The 18436-nt window shown below is 40.0% G+C and overlaps 2 protein-coding genes across 5 annotated transcripts in view; both read right to left on the minus strand.

Moving 5' to 3' along the window:
• SH3PXD2B (SH3 and PX domains 2B) overlaps positions 1-18436 on the minus strand; it is a 406416-nt gene that overhangs the window by 164426 nt on the left and 223554 nt on the right. The window lies entirely within an intron of this gene.
• The window catches only part of UBTD2 (ubiquitin domain containing 2), a 63910-nt gene that overhangs the window by 862 nt on the left and 44612 nt on the right, over positions 1-18436 (minus strand). For all 4 annotated transcript variants that reach the window (XM_003404658.4, XM_010592551.3, XM_064279121.1 and 1 more), the window contains one exon: positions 16994-17230. In XM_003404658.4, coding sequence (XP_003404706.1) covers positions 16994-17230 — 237 coding nt within the window. The remainder of the gene's footprint in view (positions 1-16993; positions 17231-18436) is intronic.

Genomic DNA, 18436 nt, shown 5'->3' on the forward strand with positions numbered 1-18436 from the left:
TTTGCACTTTCATTAAAAGATAATCACAGGAAATAAAAGCACACAAAATTCAAATTTATTAATATTATTAATGCTTGGGTGGCACAGGACTGGACAGTATTTCATTTTGTTGTATATAGGATCGTTATGAGTTAGAACTGACTCAATGGCACCTAACAGCAACAACATTAATGCTTAAACCAAATCAAAAGGATATCTTTTCAAGAAATGGATCACCTATTTAAAAAAAAAAACACGGAAAAAATGGATTCCTACGCCCAGTTCACAACAGAATGTTCCAGAGTAGTTTTCTTAGTGCCTGGACTTCCTAAATTGAAGGGCGTGGCCATAGGTGCTTAGTCCAAAGAGACCACAAACTAGAAATTACAAGCTTACCGGCTGCCTCAGACTCATGGCTAATTCAGGAAATCTCATCTGCGCAATTACCATAGAAATGACTGAGGTGTTTTATTTACCCCAATTAATCAATCTGTTACAGAAAAGCTATGGGTTAAAAAGGAAGAACAAAAGACGTATGAAATTTACAACCAGCTAGCTCAGGGAAGGGAAAGAAAGCATATGTGGTTAAAAAAAAAAAAAAAAAAAGTATTAATGGCTCATGTAAAAAAGAAGAAAATTTTATTGTGCTTTAGGTGAAAGTTTACAGCGCAAATTAGTCTCTCATTCAAAAATTAATACACAAATTGTTTTGTGACATTGATTGCAATCCCTGCAATGTGTGAGCCCTCTCTCTGTTTCCACCGTGGGGTCCCTGTGTCCACTCGTCCAGTGTTTTTGTCCCTTCCTGCCTTCTTGTTTTTGCTTTTGGGCAGGTGTTACCCATTTCGCCTTGTATACTTGATTGAACTAAGAAGCACGTTCTTCAGATGTGTTATCGTTTGTTTTACAGGCCTGTCTAAATCTTTGGCCAAAAGATGGACTTCGGGAGTGGCCTCAATTCTGAGCTAGCAGGGTGTCCAGGGGTCATAGGCTTGGAGGGGGGGTTCCTCCAGTCTCTGTCAGACCAATAAATCTGGTCCTTTTTTTGAATTTGAATTTTGTTCTACATTGTTCTCCCACTCTATCCGGGACCCTCTATTGTGATCCCTGTCAGAGCTGTCTGGGGTGGTAGCCAGGTACCATCTAGTTGTTCTGGGCTCAGGCTGGTAGAGGCTGTGGTTCATCAGTCCTTTGGCTGGACTAACATTTTCCTTGTGTCTTTGGTTTTCTTCATTCTCCTTTGTGCTCATTTCTTTATAAAGCATAAACAACGCATTATAATTACCAGGACCTCCCCTGGGGCACTTGAAAGAATACTTAATGAATGTTTCATTTCAATGTTATTCATAGCATGTCCTTTGCTCAATCTGGAACATTAATGTTAGCTGATTATCACTTTGGATTAAAGAAAACATCTACCATACTCAAAACACTCATTCGCACAGTAGTGAATATGGGGAGTGGGACATTGAGAAGTGGGTATCAATGAGCAGGTGAGTTCATGAACCCATCCCTGTGGTCACTGGGCTAGCCCGTGCAAATGAACAGACTATGCTGTGATGAACAAAGTCGACTGAGTTGCTTATCACTGGTAAGCCTATTCATTACCAATCAGTAGGGTGAAAATACAAACCATCTGAAAGGAGACTGAACAGTCGTCACCAACCCGCAATGGGGTAGATTGGGATTGCTTTCTAAGTTACCTCAGATGGGCTTGGTGATAGCTCAGTCATCAAGCATAACACACATGAACCTCTGCTCCCTTACCCCAGATATTGAAAGATACTGTTTGGCCTCTGTGTTGTTCACTAATGAATCTGAACACTGCTATATTGTAGAAATGATCTACTTCAAGCACAGCTGTGACCACCAGCAGCTCCCTATACCAGTAACCACCACACCGCAGTGCCAATGTATTTATAAATATGGGTAGAGTCTGCTGAGTAAGCTTCACTGTTTATACATAGCTGACGCAAAGCCTAACACTTCTTTCAGATGGGCTGGCTATCAGGAGAACAAGGAAAAAGGAAGAGCTCACTACAGACCTATCACTTCTGTTAGGAAAACATCTTCAGACACATAACCTGCTGGTGTTGGGGGTTTAAACAGCATCAGCCTTATTTTACGGGTACAATAATATATTTACATGATTGTTCTGTGCGAAAAACATTCCCAATTATTAACTTTTGGAATTAGATCACCAAGATGAAATTCCCAGCCTTATTACTAACTAGCTGTGCAAACTTGAATATAACTTAAAATCATTTTGTCAAACAGCAAAACGAGGTAGGATGAAACTGCTGACCACTGGTTTCCAGATTTATGCCTGCTTCTTCATCTTCATACCCTATGGCAGATGTAAAAAAAAATAAAATAGCAGGACTACAAACTGAAGCGGTCCAACTACAGGCAGAATGATGTCCTGACTGAAAAGCAGCCTGCATTTTTTACTTCCCTGGAAACTAGGGCTAGGCCCTGTTAAGTAATCTACTCCCAGTCCCCCACCATTTAATGCCCCCAAATCTCTAGTGATCTCTACCCCAAACTACCTTGAAGGCTCTTGGCACGTTGTATAGTGCCACAAGGAGCCCTGGTGGCACAATGGTTAAGTGCTCGGCTGCTAACAGAAAGGTTGGTGGTTCAAACCCATCCAGCAGCTTCTCAGGAGAAAAGAGAGACCTAGAGATCTGCTTCAGTAACGATTACGGCCTAGGAGACTCTGTGGAGCAGTTCTACTCTGTCACATTGGGTCGCTATGAATTGAAAGCTGACTGGACAGCACCTAACGACAACAACATAGTGCCCCAACAGTAGTGCACACCCATCTCAAAACAAAGGTATGCTCTCATAGGTACAATGGCTCTTCCTAGATCTGAATAATCACTCCTCCATCACAATGGAAAGAACCGAGGAGTCTTTCCCCTTCTGCCCTTCAGTCCAGCCAAGTGAGGGTTCAGTTTTCAAATCACAAATGGGTAAGAACAAAAATGCCACTGAAGGGTATAGCTAGACAGTGTATCTTCTTGCTCCAGTTCATGATACCAAAATTTAACTATCCAGATTCTTTGTTACTTAGAAGCTCCACGTTTTAATATTTTTAAAAAAGGTACCTTGTTTTTTATTTAAGTTTTCTGGCTCGTCTACTTTTTTGCCCACTTCTGCTAAATTATAATCTGAGTTACAAATCCACACCATGAAGTCAAATACGATTTAATTTTATTTTAAAGCTAGTTTTATTCTCTCCCCAAATTAAATATCTGGGATAATAAAGTACAGGCATATCTCGGAGATACTGTGGGTTAGGTTCCAAACCACCGGAACAAAGCGAATATCACAATAAAGTGAGTCACATAAATTTTTTAGTTTCCCAGTGCACGTAAAAGTTGTTTACACTATTGTAGTCTATTAAGTATGCACCAGTTTTATGTCTAAAAAAAATGTACATACTTAATTAAAAAACAGTTTATTGCTAAAAAATGCTAACCATCATCTAAGCCTTCAGCAAGTCATAATCTTTTTGCTGGTGGAGGGTCTTGCCTTGATGTGGAAGGCTGCTTAATGATCAGGGTAGTGGTTGCTGAAGGTTGGGGTGGCTGTGGAAATTTCTTAAAATAAGACAGTAATGAAGTCTGTTACATCAGTTGACTCTTCCTTTCATGAGAGATTTCTCTGTAGCATGGGATACTGTTTGATAGCATTTTACCCACAGTAGAACTTCTTTCAAAACTGAAGTCAATCTTCTCAAACCCTGCTGCTGCTTTATCAACTAAGCTTATGTAATATCCTAAATACTTTGTTGTCATTTCAACAATGATCACAGCACCTTCACCAGAAGTAGATTCCACCTCAAGAAACCACTTTCTTTGCTTATCCGTAAGAAGCAATTCCTCATCCATTAGTTTTATGAGATTGCAGCAATTTAGTCACGTCTTTAGGCTCCACCTCTAATTCTAGTTATTTTGCTATTTCTACCACATCTGCAGTTACTTCCTCCACTAAAGTCTCAAACCCCTCAGAGTCATCCATGAAAGTTGGAACCAACTTCTTCCAAAATCCTGTTAACGTTGATGTTTTGACCTCCTCCTGTGAATCACAAATGTTCTTAATGGCATCTAGAATGCTGAATCCTTTCCAGAAAGTTTTCAATTTACTTTGCCCAGATCCATCAGGGGAATCACTCACTATCTATGGCAACTATAGCCTTACGAAATGTATTCTTAAATAACAAGACTTGAAAGTCAAAATTACTCCTTGGTTCATGGGCTACAGAATGGACGCTGTGTTAGCAGGCATGAAAACATTAGTCTCCTTGCATGTCTCCATCAGAGCTCTTGGGTGACCAGGTGCATTGTCAATGAGGACTAATATTTTGAAAGGTATCTTTTTTTCCGAGCAATAGGTCTCAACAGCGGGCTTAAAATACTCAGTAAACCACGTTGTAAACATGTGCTGTCATCCAGGCTCTGTGGTTCCCTTTATAGAGCACAGGCAGGGTAGACTTGGCATAATTCTTAAGGACCCTAGGATTTTCAGAATGGTAAATAAGCACTGGCTTCAACTTCCAGTCATCAGCTGTGTTAGCCCCTGACGGGAGAGTCAGCTTGTCCTTGGAAGCTTTGGAGGTAGGCAGTGACTCCTCTCCAGCTATGAAAGCCCTAGGTGGTACCTTCTTCCAGTATAGGGCAGTTTCACCCACCCTGAAGACCTGTTCAGTGCAGCCCCTTCATCCGCAATCTTACCTAGATCCTCCGGGTAACTTGCCGCAGCTGCTGTACCAGCACTTGCCGCTTCACCGTGTGCTTTCATGTTACGGACACAGCTCAGCTTCTTTCCTTCAGCCTCATGAGCCAAGCTCTGCTAGGTTCAAACTTTTCTTCTGCAGCTTCCTCACCTCTCTCAGCCTTCGCAGCACCGAAGAGATAGGGCCTGGCTCTGGATTAGGCTCTGGCCTAAGCGCATGTTGTGGCTGCTTCCGTCTTCCATCCAGACCACTAACACTTTCTCCTTATCAGCAATAAGTCTGTTTCACTTTCTTATCAGTCATGTGTTCACTGCAGTAGCGCCTTTAATTGCCTTCAAGAGCTTTTCCTTTGCATTCACAACTTGGCTAACTGGCTCAAGAGGCCTAATCTCAGCTTTCAACATCCGTTCCTCACTAAGCGTAATCATTTCTAGGTTTTGATTTAAAGTGAGAAATGTGCAACTCTTCCTTCCACTTGGACACTTAGAGGCCACTGTAGGGTTACTAACTGGCCTGATTTCAACCTTGTCGTACTTCAGGGAATAGGGAGGCCTAAGGCAAGGGAGAGAGATGGGGGAACGGCCGCTCGGTAGAACAGTCAGAACCTACACAACAGTTATCAGTTAAGTTTGCCATCTTATATGGGTGCAGTTTGTGACGCCCTGAAAAAAATCGCAATAGTAACATCAAAGATCTCTGATCACAGAGATCAGGAAAAGTTGGCAATATCGTGAGAATCACCAAAATGTGACACAAATACACGAAATGAGCACAAGCTGTTGGAAAAATGGCACCGAAAGACTTGCGTGACACGGGTTGCCACAAACCTATTTGCAAAAAAAAAAAAAAAAAAAAAAAAATCCAGTATCTGCAAAGTGCAATAAGTGAAGCACGATAAAATGAGGTATGTCTATATCAATAAAAATAATCACCGTTTACAGCATAGTCCACAGCTGAATATTACTCCAGGATTACCTATCCAGAGCAGACTGGCTCCTCTACAGCCTGGGCCCTGTTAAGTAATCTACTCCCAGTCCCCCACCACTTAATGCCCCCAAATCTCTACTAAAAGCAAAACTTCTCTGCTAGTAGTGATCACTACCCCAAACTACCTCTTTTAGCCCTTCGTAAGGTCACTAGGAAACAATTCTTACATCCCACAGTCACTGCATGAATGTTTATTAAACACCTCAGCGTATGCGGGGTGTGTCACTAGCACTGAGGAAAGAGGTTCAAGAGAGCTAAGATGGCTGTCCCTGATGCCCAGGAGCTTACTACCAGGGCAGGCAGATACAACATCCTCACCAAAGACTTAATCACAAACGGATAACTGAAACACAGGAGCTGAGACATCGCAGAATGGAAAAATGACTAGAGCTGGCAAAGCCAAAAAGGAGAAACGCTGTAGAAATGGTGGGTTCTGGGCACGACCTTAAAGACACACAAGAGAAATGAACGGCATTCCAAAAAAGAGGAAATGATATGAAAACAAGAATAAGTACAAGGTAAGTACAGAATAGCAAGTGCCTGTTGAGGTAGAATATAGAATAAGTGAGGTGAAATTACCAAATGGGCAGCAACAGTGCAAAACCTGATAGAAAGGTTAAGGAGTTTAGACTTAATACTACAGAAAATTCCTAGAGGTGGCTAACATTCAAGAAATATCAACTGTCTGCTACGTGCCAGGAGTGCCCGGGTGGTGCAAATAGTTAAAGGCTCACTGTTAACTGAAAGGCTGAAGTTGGAGTCTAACCAGAGGTGTCTCGGAAGAAAGGCCTGGTAATCTAATTCTGAAAAACCAGCCACTGAAAACCCCATGGAGCACAGTTCTACTCTGACACCTGTGATGCTGCCGTGAGTTGGAATCAACTCGACAGTAGTTTTTTTAATCTATATGTCAATCAAAGTTCTAGATGCTAGGGTTATACTAGTTAACAAGACAAAGCCTGAAGATTATTTTACCACCTGTATGAAGGAAGAATGACTGCCTGGAACCAGGGGGGCCTGCTAAATGATTGCCCGACTATAGAAACAGAAAGAAAACAGACCTGAGAGAATCAGTGGTAACTGGTAGGACCTGATGACAGGTTAGATGTGATGGAAAAAAAAAAAAAAACAAAAAAGAAGAATCACCTAACTGGGAAATCAGAGTGACAAAGAACTTGATGTTAGAGGATTCTCTGCTTAGTCTTTAACTGTTTCAGGTTTGGTAAGACACTGTGGCTGAATTACCTGTAGGTAACAGAAGCAGCACTGGAAAAAGTGAGAGCTCAAACGTGTAAGTTTAAACATAACAGTAAACACTTAAGAGTGCTTACTCGTTCTAGCCCTGTCTAAGCACTTCATATTTTAACACTTATCCTCTACAGAACAGCCCCACAAGGTGTCTGTTATACCTATCTCACAAACGGGAAAAATGAAGCAGAAAGAAGGAACTTGTCCAGGGCCATGCAATTATTAAGTGACAGAGTGAAATAATCATACATACGCACATACATACATACATACAGGACTTGGTTCCCGGTTAAAGACAAGGTTAATGGAAAGCGGGAAAAGAGCCTGGGTGCAGGGGGAGGCAGAGGACAAATATGAACAGCCAGAGACAAATCATGAGGAGTGAGAAGCTAACAGTGCCAAACGCAGCCTGACAACGTTATTTGCCAGTCATGCTAATAACAGGTAAAGAAGGAAATGGAAGATGAGGTCTCTGAGGTGAGACGAAAGGAAATGGTGATCTGAGGTTTCAGTGGTGTGAGGCTGGCCGGTGTGGGACAAAAACGGACGTATTACTATCAATGACTTATCTACAAAATTTGAGAAGAGTGAGAGGGAGACAGGGCACTAGTTAGATGATGGAGAGTGTCATGGATTGAATTGTGTCCCCCAAAAATATGGGTCAACTTGGCTACGCCATGATTCCCAGTATTGTGCGACTATCCACCACTTTGTCATCTGAAATGATCGTCCTATGTGTTGTAAATCCTACCTCTATGATGTTAAGGAGGTCGGCTAGGCAGCAGTTATGTTAATGAGGCAGGACTCAATCTATAAGACTGGATTGTGTCTTGAGCCAACCTCTTTTGAGATATAAAAGAGAAAAGCAAGCAGAAAGGGGGACCTCATACCACCAAGAAACAAGAGCCAGGAGAATAGCTTTGTACTTTGGACCCGGGGTCCCTGTGCTAAGAAGCTCCTCGATCAGGGAAGGTTGATGACAAGGACATTCCCCTAGAGCCGACAAAGACAGAAAGCCGTCCCCTGGAGCTGGCACCCTGAATTTGGTCTTCTAGCCTCCTAGACTGTGAGAAAATAAATTTCTCTCTGTTAAAGCCATCCACTTGGGGTTATCTCTGTTTCAGCAGCAGTAGATGACTGAGACAGAGAGGTTTGCTTAATGAGATCAGTGTGTTTAAAGACAAAAGGGAAGGAACCACTCTAAAAGTTGATAATGTAAGGACTTTTCTACCTTCCAAAATCACTTTTAGCCATGTCTGCATTTGCAATATCAAAAGGTTTTAATCATCACTCATGGGCCACTGAGTGCACAATTCTTGATTAGTTCTACAGAGGGGCTAGTCAGTCTGGCTTTCATTGCTCACCTATTATCCTCTGTGGAGGGACACACTTGTCTTTTTGTTTTCTTCCCACAAACCCACCGAAGGCCTCGAGTCCTAGCAGAGACAGATGGCACCAGGATAACGACTGCCAGGGCATCATCGCCCCAAGTCAGGAAACCCTGAGAGCGCCTCACGGCGGGAAAGAGCTGCCAGGTCTCCACCTTCTGCTCTTATTTCAGCATAATTTTCTCAAGTTGTTTTTATCTATCTCTTACTTAGATGATGTTCTACTTTCCTTGGTCAACTGTTTTCTATGGCTGTCTTTAATCAAGCTTCAAAATATTTTACTAAAAGATTATAAACATAAAATTAAATTAGATGTTGTTGTTATTGTTAGGTGCCGTCGAGTCGGTTCCGACTCATAGTGACACTATGCACAACAGAACGGAACAGTGCCCGGTCCTGCACCATCCTTACAATCGTTGTTATGCTTGAGCTCATTGTTGTAGCCACTGTGTCAATCCACCTTGTTGAGGGTTTTCCTCTTTTCCACTGACCCTGTCCTCTGCCAAGCATGATGTCCTTCTCCAGGGACTCATCCCTCCTGACAACATGTCCAAAGTATGTAAGACACAGTCTCGCCATCCTTGCCTCTAAGGAGCATTCTGGCCGCACTTCTTCCAAGACAGATTTGTTTGTTCTTTTGGCAGCCCGTGGTATATTCAATATTCTTCACCAACACCACAATTCAAAGGCGTCAACTCTTCTTCGGTCTTCCTTATTCATTGTCCAGCTTTCACATGCATATGATGTGACTGAAAATACCATGGCTTGGGTCAGGCGCACCTTAGTCTTCAGGGTGACATCTATGCTCTTCAACACTTTGAAGAGGTCCTTTGCAGCAGATTTGCCCGATGCAATATGTCTTTTGATTTCTGGACTGCTGCTTCCATGGCTGTTGATTGTGGATCCAAGCAAAATGAAATCCTTGACAACTTCAGTCTTTTCTCCATTTATGATGATGTTGCTCATTGGTCCAGTTGTGAGGATTTTTGTTTTCTTTATGTTGAGGTGTACTCCATAGTGAAGGCTGGGGTCTTTGATCTTCATTAGTAAGTGCTTCAAGTCCTCTTCACTTTCAGCAAGCAAGGTTGTGTCATCTGCATAACGCAGGTTGTTAATGAGTCTTCCTCCAATCCTGATGCCCCGTTCTTCTTCATATAGTCCAGCTTCTCAGATTATTTGTTCAGCATACAGATTAAATAGGTATGGTGAAAGAATACAACCCTGACACACACCTTTCCTGACTTTAAACCAATCAGTATTCCCTTGTTCTGTCCGAACAACTGCCTCTTGATCTATGTAAAGGTTCCTCATGAGCACAATTAAGTGTTCTGGAATTCCCATTCTTTGCAGTGTTATCCATAGTTTGTTATGATCCACACAGTCGAATGCCTTTGCATAGTCAATAAAACACAGGAAAGATTATAAACATAAAATTAAATTAGATGCCAAATAATAAAAAAAGCTTTACTAAATGCCATTAAACCTAATGTTTTACATTTTCTCAGTCTTTCAGATTAAAAAGAAAGATGTCTTTTCAAGTGTTCAAAGGCCTCAGTGCTTATACCTCTATTCCTCTCACTCTTATAAAAGTGCAGCTCACTCTTAAAATTTTCATCACCTGAGATTAAGCAGAGTCAAGTGAACAGGTGTGTAAAAGTTAAAAATCAATCTGCACAAAGAAACTTTTGGGGATATGACAATGTTATCTTGATTGTGGTGATGGTTTCATGGGTGTTTACATAATGGCGAAGCTGATCAAAATGTATACTTTAAATACGCACTGTTGAACGTACGTCAATACACCTCAATAAAGCTGAAAGAATTAGTATTTAGAACACACTGTCAATCTGCTATGAAAATGGACTAGGCTGCCAATGTCCTAGAACTCCGAGGCTTTTACACAATGGGGTCTCATCAAAAGATGCATGACAGCACACCTTTACTCGTAATTTCTCTTTTCTAACTGACCCAGAAGGTTTAAACTCCACTATTTTCCAACAAACGTGACGTTCTATGACAAAAGAAGGCCTCAATAAATAAGTGAGTTGGATATAGCTCAAAAGGACGAGAACACTGAAATATCAGAAAGAATGTAAGGAATGAAACAGTGGGTTAGACTTCCAATTCAAGTAGTCTGCTGCTGGGCCTGATGGGAGAACAGATCACTCCAGGAAAGGCAGTGAGCTCTGATGAAAGGCCCAGTGCTTTAGAGTGAATAATACACAAATTTGAATTTGGACCCTAATTTTCTATGATATTGTTGAGTCTGCTTCCTCAAGGATTATAGTACCTACTTCACAGAGTTGTTGTAAGGCTTAAATAATAAAATACATGCAAAACTGCCCACTACATAAATAAGCCCATAGAAAGAAAACACTCAAAAAAAATGCTGGTTCCCTTCTCACATAAATTTTGAATCTCAGAACTAGACTTATGGGGACAGCTCACCAACAGCAATGTCACAAAAGATCAAGGTTTCATAAAGCCTGAGTCCACTGATTTATGCTTTTTGAGATTCTGTACAGACCTGAATCACAATGATGTCAAAAGGGCCATCAAAATTATCCTTCATCCATCCAGACAGTATGAGCGATCTTGCAGGACGGCCGGGGTGCTAGCAGGTAACAGGCCAGGGGTGTTTAAGGCTCTACTACACAAACACACTGCTGAGAATTACATTATACTGATATCTGGTAGTCAGGCTTCAGGAGAAGCACGAGTTGTAGCCTTCTCATTCCACCAAACCAGCTACGAAGACAGCAGCATTCGGGAGAATCAAATGTGTCATCTCTTCAACAAGCAGAGCTGAAGGATGGCTTAGCTTGTATGCATTGCTACAGTCATGTGATAGCCAAGCCATGATTAAGAACTTGTGTAGCATTTTGCCACATTTTTAAGGGGACACTGATCTTTAATTCCAGGGTGTCAGCTCTTTAAAATGGACAGAGGAGCAGATCAGAAGCACACAGACACCTTGGTCTATTTAAAGCTGACCTGGCTTTACAGAAGTAGAACTTGGCACAGACCTTCCCTGGGACACTGGGCGTCAAGAAGCCCTTGCCCCTCCCTCCCCAACACCCAGACTGGCAGAGAAAGGAGATCTTCTTCAGAGCAAGCCTACTAACTCGAGGGCAATCTCCTACCTTGGCTATTTTAGAGTTTTTATGGCTGTATTTGAAGGAAAAGGGTGACAGTGACAGGAGTGGCTAAATCTGTATTTTTTAACTCCAAACCATTTGTTTCTTTGAGGAGAGAGAAAAAAGATGTAACATTTAATTTATAATAAATCGATCATCAGATCCTTTATTAAGGAGCTGTTTCATCCAAAACACTTCAACAGTACAGTAAAAACACCATCTTCCAGGTAAGTACAATATTTTCATGCTTTCATTCCTAAGCTTTAGGTCCATGAATTAACCTATCAATTAAATTTGTTAAATGACAAATTCTTACAGGGATCTTTAAAGCAACCAGAATTCATGGTGCTTTCTAATGGGCTTCTGATACATTTTAGGGAAAGGAAAACAAGGCCCACGCATCTACAATATCATACCTGTCCGTGTTCTACAGAATCTGTTCCTTTCCCTTAGTATCAACAGCAAGTATACCTTTCCTGAGAAGGTTACATCCTAAAAAATCCTATGGGACAATTCTTCTCCATCACATAGGGTCACTAAGAGTTGAAAAGCGACAACGGCACCCAACAACAACAACACACCTTTTTAAAGATTTTATATAGTGTAGGAGGGGTCTAAAATGTTAGACATGGAAAAAACATTGAAGATCGATTATGTAATCGCTTCAAAAAATAGAGATGAAATGACTTGTTCAGGGCATTAAGCTGGTTTAGTTACGGTTGGATCCACAACTTAGGTTCAGATCCCAATTCTATGACTTAATACTTTGGAATAATTATTTAACCCCTCTATGCTTTGGTTTTCTCATCTATGAAAAACAGAAATTGTTACAGGTGATTATTATGGGCATGAGAATGAAATAAAATCAAGATTATGTAACACTTGGGACAGTGCCTGACCCACAGCGAGCACTCAGAACATGAGTTATTGGTATTTTATGTCTTCCTGATTCTCAGTCCAGCTTTCTTTTCATCATATGCCAGCTCCTGTTCCATAAAAATATTCTTTATATGCTATTTATAAGTGCCTTAGTTTAAAAAAAAAATTAAGTTGCATTATATGTAATTTTATTTATTCATATTTGATATACCTTGAGATAAAAAGACCAGAAAAAGGAAAAAAAAAAATTCTGGACAACTCTTCAAAACCCATATTTTAAAGGGATTAAAAAAAGTTAATTAAGTCTTCAAGAGTTAATTACCTTCTTTTATCCTCCATATCCCCAAGAATGAAAAAGGACAAAAGAAATGAGTGCTTGGTAAACAGGGTTTCAAAATCCCAATTAGAGAACTGGCAGTGCTTGGCAATAAGCAAGAAGAATAAAGTTGGAGTTACCAGTCTGTAAGTAATGAAAAAAGATACCGTTTGAATATTAGTGAAGGTAGGTTAGGAGAAGAGCTTTTACATTTGAGCTACACGGATATAAAAAAAACATCCTCAGGCTAATAGTTATGAAATAATCATAGATGTTAAGACAGACAGCAACCTTTCTAGAAATTTAGAAGGTAGGAGAAGGGAGTAGGTAATTTTTAAAGTCCCTTTTCATCTTTATAAAATAATTACATCATCAAAAAACATTAAACAGACACGGTTTCTGCCACCTAAGAGCTTAGACTAAACAAGCTTTAACTAAAACTTACTGAATAGCCATTACATTATGTACCAGACTCTGAAAAGCAAAAATGACCACCACCGGGCTTGTCCTTTTTTTTTTTTTTTAACCCTATTTATGCTAATTTGGGCAAGTGATTTTTTCTACAACCTAGTTTCACTGGGGAAATACTATATTGAGAATGTTTGCAGGATTTCTAAGTAATGGCAAAACAGCAGTGAATAAAAAAGAGGAAAGGAAAAAAGCTAGTAAGTCTTCAAAAAATTTAAGACAATGAATAGAAAAATGCTGTGCAAATCTAGAAAAATAAAGTTTATCTAGGATGGGGAGGCTGCGGAAAGGGGTGCAAGGTATCAGGGTAAACTAGGGAGCTTTTTACACAATACACATGTTCATACCATCCTCAATCTGAGTTATAATTTCCAAAGTGAAAATATATATGTGTGTATATAAACTCTCAGGTAGATACGAAATTAAGGTCTCTCTTAATTCTCCCCATTGCCATTTGGGAACAATGAACTAAAGACTTATCATTGATATTAACAGGGGAAGATAATTAAAAAACACAAAATAATTTTGTTCTTGGACAAAGCAGGGATATAATGAATACAAACTGCTCAGTGGAACTAAGACAAGAACATAATTATCCAAAGAACTACTACAAGAAAAAGAAAAGAAGGAGGAAACAGGAGGGAAAGGTGTTTTTTTTGGTTCCTTGAAAAATGACTCAGAAAGAAGGTAACCATGTATCACACAGGAAAAAAAGCCATCAACAAACACACAATTTCTGTGCACATAACAATGATACATTCTAAAGCACAATCCTTGCTCATTTTGAACAACCTAAGATAACAGACAACACAGAAAACACAGCAGGACATACGCAAACACCAAGAAATTTTCACATGGTTCTCAAACTTTAAAGAGCTTTTTATAGTATTTGTATTGGGAGTGCAGTATGAATAAGGTCGAGAAAATAAAAAGATTATGGGAAGAGAAGACAAAGGGGATGACAAGAAAGGAGAGGGATTTTATTTGGGAAGCTTTAGAAAGGAGTCTATGCCCCACAATCTCTTCAGACTGTCCATCTATGATCTGCTCAATACTTCTATGGGTAATACAGACAGATGTAGGTGAAGGTAACAGGCACAAATCAGGTATGGGATGAGGCCAACCTAACTATGTCCTCACTGCTTTGGTGTGCAGTTAATATATACGAGACTACTGTTGCTACCAAATCAAAACAATCTAAAAATTTCACCAGGCATATACTGAAGGGCACAGTCTCCTCCGAGAAGGGTACAGCATAAAGCCCAAGAAAGATGTCACCAGAAGACAATATATCCAGAAAATTATCAAAATCTATGATTAAAGATTTTGGTACAGGAATTTGTTAATACCAGAGTTCAGGAAATACAATCATCAGCACCACTATTTATTAAGTGCTTTTTTGATGCCAGAAGCCATGGTAAGCAATTTATATGTGTTACTATCACATTTAATCAACACAATCACCCTATGAGGTAGTTATTACCCACATTTTTAGATGAGGGAACCAAAGTTTACAAGGAGGTGATCTGCCCAGTCACACAGCTGGTGAGTACAATTGTAGAGGCAGGGAATGAGGCCAGGTTTGATACTAAAGCCTGTGCTTTTAAACATTGAGCTAAACAATAGCTGAAGCTTATGCAAGAATTTAAATTTCAAAATAGGAAGTACTTGAGAATGTTTAGGGTGTAACACAACAAAATGCACCCAAAGTTTCAAATATATAAGAACACCAAAAAGATGCAAAAATTTTTAGCAATACCACTGAGTAAGTATAGGTAAAAGCATACAATTAAATACCTTAGTTATACACTGCCGGTGAGTTGGAAAGTATATGACAGAATATAATTTAAAAAGTCTACCCAAGAACTATCATTGATAAGTTTCAGATATGAACAAAGTTTGATCAAGGGTACCAACGACAATAAAAATAATTGAGAGTTATTCCAGAGAGTTGAAGGAGGAAGGTGCAGACATCAGCTTGATTCTTTCATGCTGAAGTAGAAAATATAAAAGAGAAGTAGAGGCTCATCCAATATTCCCAAATATTCAAGAATAATTCTCCCTGATCTGTTGGTTGGTAGGGCTGCCAGCACCATTACTTTCCTTGGCAATTCACAGACGAATGAACAAAAATGAGGGACTTGAGTCTTTAGACACGAGCCCACAACCAATGGGCATATGCTTGGGGTCCTGCACTACGCGAAGCAGGGCCACTGTGCCTCCATGATTTTTAAATGAGGCCACAATTTACAGGACACAATCAGATATTCCTGTCGTTAACTATGATAAGTACAAAGTAAGGAATCAAAAGTTCCAAGGTTCTGGATCCCAGGCTTCTAAATTAAGACAACCAAACGTACATGACCTTATCCCAACCTGCGAGCCTATACAAACTGGGATATTCTGCTTGAAATATATAGGATATAAGCATCAAAAAGAGAAGGACAATAAAACTATTTGTAAAGGTAGGCCGTTCCCCTTATACTGTACAAAGGTAGTATCTGAAGACAGAAATTACAGAACTGAAAAAGGTAGTGGAGCAAGACAATGTCCCCTTCTACCCCCCCAATCATATAAGAGGAAAATAAATAATTTAGAGACTACCCAGGAAAATAAGGATTTTTCATGAAATGTCATCCATGAAATGGCATTCTAAGTTCTTCAAATGCAGGAAGGGATCATTTTTGCACCTGTGTAGAAAAAAGTGACTTACATACGTGGGTGCTCAAAAAATGTTATTAACAACACAAGGGCATACTAATGAACTTTCATAGTAAAATGCAGGACAGCTGTGTATTATAAAATAAGAAATGTTTCTTGGAAGCACAATTAACTCAGAAAATTAACAGATTCGGAAAGCTGGCAATGATATTAAGTTAAATATCTTTTATTTGAAGTAGAGTCAAAGGACGTAAAGCAGATGATTAAACAGTAAAAAGCACTGTTCTTCTAAGGATGCAGACAAATAAAGGGAGAGACTGAAAATAAACAGTGAAGGTTAACAATAAGTAGAACACGATGCTAAGGAATTTAGATGATTATCTATAATGGGTCTGAAGAGGTAACTATAGAAAAATATTAACTTGAAAAACTTGAAAAAAGAAATGTACAAAGAGAGCAATCAAAAGAAAAAATATGAATACAAAATTACCACCTTGAACTCAACATAGCATGAAAATTTTCCATATGTGCTTTTAATCAAGGAGGCCGACAAGAGTATGTGCACGGCCCAGCATATAAGCACCCCTGGGAACATCCAAAGCTTTTGGTGGTCAGAAGAATCATATTCCTAGGAACGGAAAGGGGTTTCTCATAATGCTCAGGGCTACAATCACAGAAAGCTATCCTTAAGAATGCGTGGGATTCACTTCTAAGTTTCAGTTTGCTCATTATACTAAAAATAGCACTGATAAGAAAGTACAATGACCAAAGGAACATCTACTGAGTCTCTACACTTCTGAGATCTGAACTGAGACTACCATCTAACGGGAGTAGGCAATCGGTGAAGCAGAAGCTCCAATAGATGGGCTGGGGGAATAAAAGAGGCCTTACTGGAGAACTAGGTTACATGGAAACAAGAAAATACAGGCTGCCAAGTGTGTTCTCTTTGCTGAGATTAACAAATATTAAAACAACCTAAGAAAATATAAACACACAAAGTAAAAGCTGTCTCAAACTGAAAGGTATACAAAGAAGCAAAGAGGAATGCTATTCCTTGCTACGTTAAAGAAAAAAAAAGGTACTAGAATAATGCATAGAAAGAAAACCAAATGCTTCCCATTGGGTTCCCAATTGCCATTACAAATGATCCGACTGTGTTCCCTTTGGCCTTGAGGAACCCCAAACCTACCATGTGGTAATGTGATGTTTGCACCGTCAATGATTGCTTGCGCCAGTTCATGATCGTTACTCTCAAAAGCATGTGCTGCAGCCTTCAAGGCATCCCAGATCTCTTTGCGGCCTTCAAAAGCTGGTGCAGTATCCCAAAATTCATCCCTCTTGCTGCGCAGTTGTCCATCTGTCATAGGATAATCGCTTTTCCATTTTGGTTTCTCCTTTTTCAAAGGCTGGTTACGACCTAAAGCAACTGAATAGAAAAATAAAAGACTGACATCAAAACTAAAATTTACAAAAGCACCATCAAAAGGTATCTGGCCATCCCTCTTTTTGATTCTTTCATCCAAATTCCAGCTAGAAGTTTGCCTGTTAGCTAATTCCTGGGTTCTGAAATTCCCCTAACCTATTTTGGAACTACAAAAGCAAATGGAGACATTAGATGACTACCCAAAGCTTCCAAAAGCAAGTTAGTAGCTCTTTTCAACTCAGTACACTTTCTCCAAAGGATGTTTTTAAAAATTACCTAGAAGAAAGAGTAAAAAACTGTTTCATCAGACTATACGGGCGGGATATAAAAATAGTCAAACCAAAACCCAAATCCATTGCCATTTAGTCAATTCTGACTCATAGCAACCCTATAGGACAGAGTAGAACTGCCCCATAGGGTTTCCCAGGCTGTAATTTTTACAGAAGCAGACCGCCGCATCTTTCTTACACAGACTGGTCCCAGCCGTTCGAACTGCTGACCTTTCAGCTAGAAGCTGAGCGCTTAACCATTGCGTCACCAAGGCTCCTTAAAAATAGTCAAGGAATTTCATAAAAGAGAATCAAGATACATAGGAAGAACCAAATGGCAATGGTAGCTTGACTCTCGGATCTTTGGGCACATTAAGTCAGGAAGCAGGAATTGAGAAACTTTATAAAGAAGCAAGAGACTGCTTTGCAGTACCAGGAGATTAACAGCCGAACCACCTGAAGAAACCTAATCATAGGAACGTTTCCTCACATTCCCTTCTCTGAACTTCAGTTAAAGGACTGTGAATGCCGTTCTCTGGAACTCAAACAGGTGGTAATCTAGAAAGCGGTGGAGGAGACGGGTAGAGCCAGTGGCTCAATCTCTGCAGGAACTAGGACTGGGTCAGATGATCCAGATCCTTGGCCAAGGGATACACTCCCAACCACGAGCAGCAGCAAAACAATACTCTGGTTTCAATCCAAGAGAAGAAAAAAAAAAGCAAGAGTCCACTCCTTTTTGTTTAGGTGGCAATATCTCTCTTTAGAGAATGTTACAAGCAGCAGTTCTAGAACAATCCTAATGCAGCTTCTTTGCACCCAGATACTTAACCTGGTATATGCTCATCTGTTTCTATGAGTCATACGGACATACAGCCATTCTTGTCTAAGGCTCTGCAGAACTCAGACACAGAGCCATAATAGTTTGATAGATGAGAGAAGA

This window comes from Loxodonta africana, chromosome 2, assembly GCF_030014295.1.
Source record: "Loxodonta africana isolate mLoxAfr1 chromosome 2, mLoxAfr1.hap2, whole genome shotgun sequence".
Lineage (NCBI taxonomy): Eukaryota > Metazoa > Chordata > Mammalia > Proboscidea > Elephantidae > Loxodonta > Loxodonta africana.